Below are 5,425 nucleotides of genomic sequence, written 5' to 3' on the forward strand. Positions count from 1 at the left end.
TTTCGCTACATTCTTTCGGTCGTTTTGCTATATTCTTTGGTCGTATCGCTACAATTCGCTACACTTTTTTTTTATCGCATTTGAGATACGAATATGATAAAAAATACGATATGTGCAAATTTATAAAGTAATTTTGTAGGCTACGGAAGTAGAATTTACCTAATGGGCGATATATAAATTTGTTTTTATCAGGCCTTGTTTTATGCAATCGTCAGGCTGATTATTGGGCAGATAATTATAAAACAGTGACTTATCATGCACATTACCAGAGCTGAGATCGTTTGTCGGTCGTTTTGCTACATTTCTTCGGTCGTTTCGCGACATTGTTTTTTTTCGCATTTGAGATACAAATATGATAAGGAATACAATGTGTGCAGGTTTATAAAGTCATTTTCGTTTCACTACATGACCACTTCGCTACCAACCATTTCAATACATTGCTTGGTCGTTTCGCTACATCCTTTCGGTCGTTTCGCTACATTCTTCGGTCGTTTCGCTACACTGTCTCGGTCGTTTCGCTACATTCTTTGGTCGTTTCGCTACATTCTTCGGTCGTTTCGCTACATTCTTCGGTCGTTTCGCTACATTGTCTCGGTCGTTTCGCTACATTCTTCGGTCGTTTCGCTACATTTGGCTACATTCTTCGGTCGTTTCGCTACATTCTTTCGGTCGTTTCGCTACATTCTTTGGTAGTTTCGCTACATTTCGCTACACTGTTTTTTATAGCATTTGAGATACGAATATGATAAAAAATACGATGTGTGCAAATTTATAAAATAATTTTGTAGGCTACAGAAGTGGAATTTACTTAATGGGCGACAGATAAAGTTGTTTTTATCAGGCCTTGTTTTATGCAATCGTCAGGCAGATTATCCAGCAGATAATTATAGAACAGTGACTTATCATTCACATTACCAGAGCTGGGCGCGTTCCTCGGTGAGTTCCACTTTAGTTTGGCTGAGGTTAGCGCTCCTAAGCTATTAAAGCAATATAGGTATCGGTTTAGTATGTGACCTACGAAAATTTTCTTTGGTATATTATGTGGCCTACCGGACTTTTATTTCGGAACGCACCGAAGAACGCGCCCAGTTCTGTACATTACTATTAGAATGCCCGTTCATTTCACGCACATGACATACTACTATATATGTCATGTGCGTGAAATGAATGGGCGTTCTAAAATGAAATGTTTGTCATCTTCAGATTCAGTTGGAATTAGGGGGGACCTAAATTATTTAAAACTGGGATGAATAATCCTTATTTTAATTAATTTCTCTTTCTTTTATTCGAAATGTGCTTATTACAAAATAATGTGTATTGTTCAGTTTCAATAAACGTAATTGTAATTTGATAGGCCGCGCCTATGCCATAGGCTGACTGTTTGCGCTAAATGTTACCCCAGGCAACATAAGTCGAATCCTGCAACCTGATTGGTTCGAGATTTAAACGGAATATTTTCTAAAGTTTATATTGCAAGAATATTGCAGTTCAACCGATTGTGTCTCCTGGGTCTGACGACGCGACCCGAGATTGGAGGAAGACCTGGGTACAGAGAATTAGGTTTCATTGCTAGGACGGTAACAAATAGAAGTGCAGAGGTAATTATTAAACTATCTAGCGATAGTGAGACCCATCCTTGACTATGCGGTACAGTTTTGGTCTCTGTCCTACAGAATGGACATCAATTCATTAGAATCAGTACAGAGAAGAATGACTAAAATGATACATGGACTCAGAAATTTGCCTTACAAAGAAAGGCTTAGGTACCTTAACTTACTTTCTCTGGAAAGACGCAGAGTGCGGGGTGATCTAATAGAGGTGTTCAAGTGGATCAAAGGTTTTATCAAGGGTAATGCAAACAAGGTCATCATATTAAAACAATAGGGCAGGACTCGCAGTAATGGATAAACTGGACAAATTTAGATTTAAGGAAATAGGCAAGAATTGGTTTAATAGGGTGGTCGATGAATGGAATAAACTTAGTAACCATGTAGTAAACACTGAAACTATCAGTTGTTTTAAGAAACTATTAGACAACTCTATGGATGGGGATGACAGGTGGTGATGGATACGGAGCTACCTAGTGTAGGTTTTATAGCCTCATGCAGTCTCCTTCATTCTTTTGTTCTTATGAGGTTGATGCCCCCTTGACCAGGTAACACTACCTCCATGGTTTAGGCATTTTCAGATCTATAAAAAATATTTGTGATATTGGTCGGTCGTATCTGTGTGCCCCAAGACTGATGATGCGTATCTTCGATTGCCTAAAAAAGGCCGGAAGATACGTTTCTTCAGTTTCGGGTTTTTTTTCTTCTCATATATATATATATATATATATATATATATATATATATATATATATATATATATATATATATATATATATATATATATATATATATATATATATATATATATATATATATATATATATAGGCTGCAAAGTAGATTTAGGGAAGCATTGGTACAAGAAGAGGGTAGGAGAATGTAAGGGGATGGAGCTCAAGATAAAAGCAACTTTCAAGGTGGGGTAGATGTTTGAGGGAGAATTTTGAAAAGAATTAGAATATGTTTTGGAATGAGGTGGAAAGTCAGGTAGAGAGAAGGTAAATGGTGCTGATGGACAGATGCTAATGATAATGAAGGCAGTAAGGGGGAAAGAGGCAATATGCTCCCTGGCCCATGCCCCCAGTTGATGATATTTATCTTATTTTATTTATATATATATTTATTTATTTATTTTTATTTTGTTACAGCCTGCAGGACATATGGAGAATATGGACTATGATGCATCACACCCTCCAGCCACCACACCAGGAGCTATGTCAGAAGGTGGGCCCAGATCAGTGTACTCTGAAAGAGCTGTTTCACCAACTACACCATTTAGAGAAGGTGGATCATGAAACTGAATATCAAGTAAGTTTGAAAACATATTTTCATTTAATGATCATAGGAATGAATATAATCAATCTGTTGCCCATGGTCTCTCTTGCAGGAGACCTGCAGCCTTCAGGTAACTAGCAGCAGCTACAGAATGAATATTGAAAAGAAAATGCTTGGATATTGACATTTGTGGGAAAACAATCAACAAATGTATTGTTTTCCTGAGAAAGTAATTTAGCTGTTAATGGAGAGAGAATGAATTTATTTACTCTTGAGGGATGTTTTTATAAGAGCCCTTTTTATATTGCATTTATAATGGAAATATCCATTACAGGAAGAGCAGGCAGAAGATGAAACCTATGAACAGTTTGAAGAACAAGTGGTTAATAAGCGAGCTGGCCTTATGTTCCATAGTATTCGCAAAAAACTCAGAAATACAACCATTCCGTTCTCAGAACTCACAGTTAATAATACAAGAAAGCAGGTAAGTTCTAAACAATATGCCCAAAATTATGTTCATAGAAAAAAAAAATCTTAAGTTTCATTGACATCAAACTTGCAACTGTACATCAGCTGACAATAATTCTTCAGTCATCCCAATGCATGGGTGATGGGTGTGGGGTTGTTTATATTTTGACTGCCACTTTCCCTTTGAGGCCCATTGTTAGGTATGTATGACTTGTTTTATTTATTTATATGATTTTTTTCTATATTATAGGTTGCCCAGAAGTTTTACACTATGTTGGTTCTCAAGAAGCTTCAGGCAGTTGAGCTGACTCAAGATGGAGCCTTTGCTGAGCTTTATCTATCAAGAGGGCATCTTTTTGATAATGCTTCATTGTAACCATAATACTTCAAACACATCCAATAATGTGTGTATTGGTTCACAGCAACTACAATACTTGTAATTTTATTGCTATCATCTGTACATGTAATACAAGCATTGGTTTGGTGTATGAAATGAGAAGTTACATGTATTGATATTACATGCACTGCAATTACTAATGTATATTTTGTTTTTGTCATTCTTTTTTATTATGGTTTTGCGAGTATTATATTATTTTCATAGATTGAATGTTTAATTTGATAGATTGAATGTTGTATTTCTTATTATTTTTATTTTATTTTTATTCACCTTTGTTTATTTTTGTTATTATTGTTTTTATTTCTTATTAATATTATATATATATATATATATATATATATATATATATATATATATATATATATATATATATATATATATATATTGCTATCCATCTTCTTAAAAGACAGTGGTATAGCATAAGTTTTGATAGTAGTCAGTGCCCCTAGAATTATGATTTTGAAATTTGGCACAATAATGTTTTTGTAAATATAACAAATTTGTAGAAATTATTCCATAACAGGTTTACTTCATCCTGACCAAAATATAGACGAAGTGAAAGTGTATTTAAATAAAACTGTCCTGTACAGTACAGGCTTATATAACATTGCCATTTGCCTGGTACATAGTTACGCAAATTTTCATTTTCATTTTAAACCAGAAGCATTTATGTCCCAAGGCGATGGACAAAATTTGCAGTCAATAGCCAGTATTTTATTATTGGCTGTTATCTTCAAATTTTTATCCTTATTTAAGGTTATGACTATTTTATATCTTTGTAAACAATATAAATCTATTTGCAGATTACAACAGTGAGTTTGTTTAAGTTAATTTTTTTTTTTTTTTTCTCCCAGGTTTAACAGATGGCTCAAGTACAAACTATTTTCTCCATGTCTTTATCATACACACTTGTATGGTCTACCTCAATCACTTCTCAGTGGAGTACTTCATTGGATTTGATCTGTATAATAAAAGCTTTTAGATTTGGATGCCCTGAAACTGACTGAGGAAGAGCCATGCCCAAGTTATGCAAGGGTGTTTTCCGTTGATTTGGTTTTAAAGTACCATGTGATGGGTGCCTAACAATTCAAAGGTGGGAAGGCATTTTTGCTCCTCACCAGAAGGAATTATACTGTGTGTTTGTATGAGTGGTTTAACAGGTGTATGTGAATGAATGTTGGCATGTGTATGATTTAAGAAGATGAATGTGGGTGCATGTATAGCTTATGTGTGAATGGAATAAGTTTGTCATTTGTCTGTTAGTGCATGGTGTGATAGACTGTATATATGTTAGTAAAAAATGTTAGAAGAAATAATAGAGTTTTGTTGGAGAAGGCCACTATATCAGTTAATGTTGTCATTCACATAGAAAAAAGTAAATAAAGAAATACGGATTTATTTTGCATTATTTTATAAGAATTGGACATACAAGGTGAAAAATTATGTCACAGAGTATTTATGAATTTTTTTATCTTAAATAAAATGAACACAATCATTGTAATTTGATTAACCTAGTGTGTGTGTTTATTTTAGTTTAAGTTTAAATGTACATATCTACATTAAATTGAAATAGCAAAAGTAGGGATAATACAATATATATCGTAATGCATATATCCACAGGTAGCTAAAAAAAGTCATAAAATCCACTCCCATTCCATCCCCACATACTCCACTGCT

General features: G+C 34.2%; 1 protein-coding gene across 1 annotated transcript; it reads left to right on the top strand.

Moving 5' to 3' along the window:
- Positions 1 to 3,195: 3,195 nt before the first annotated feature.
- Positions 3,196 to 3,983, top strand: LOC143019769 (double-strand-break repair protein rad21 homolog). Its single transcript, XM_076175750.1, has 2 exons — positions 3,196 to 3,367; positions 3,602 to 3,983. The coding sequence occupies exons 1-2, from the start codon at positions 3,287 to 3,289 to the stop codon at positions 3,725 to 3,727; spliced, it is 207 nt and encodes a 68-aa protein (XP_076031865.1). The 5' UTR covers positions 3,196 to 3,286; the 3' UTR covers positions 3,728 to 3,983.
- Positions 3,984 to 5,425: the final 1,442 nt, after the last annotated feature.

Source organism: Oratosquilla oratoria, chromosome 38, assembly GCF_046742065.1.
Source record: "Oratosquilla oratoria isolate Oo_2021 chromosome 38, ASM4674206v1, whole genome shotgun sequence".
In the NCBI taxonomy this organism is placed as follows: Eukaryota; Metazoa; Arthropoda; class Malacostraca; order Stomatopoda; family Squillidae; genus Oratosquilla; species Oratosquilla oratoria.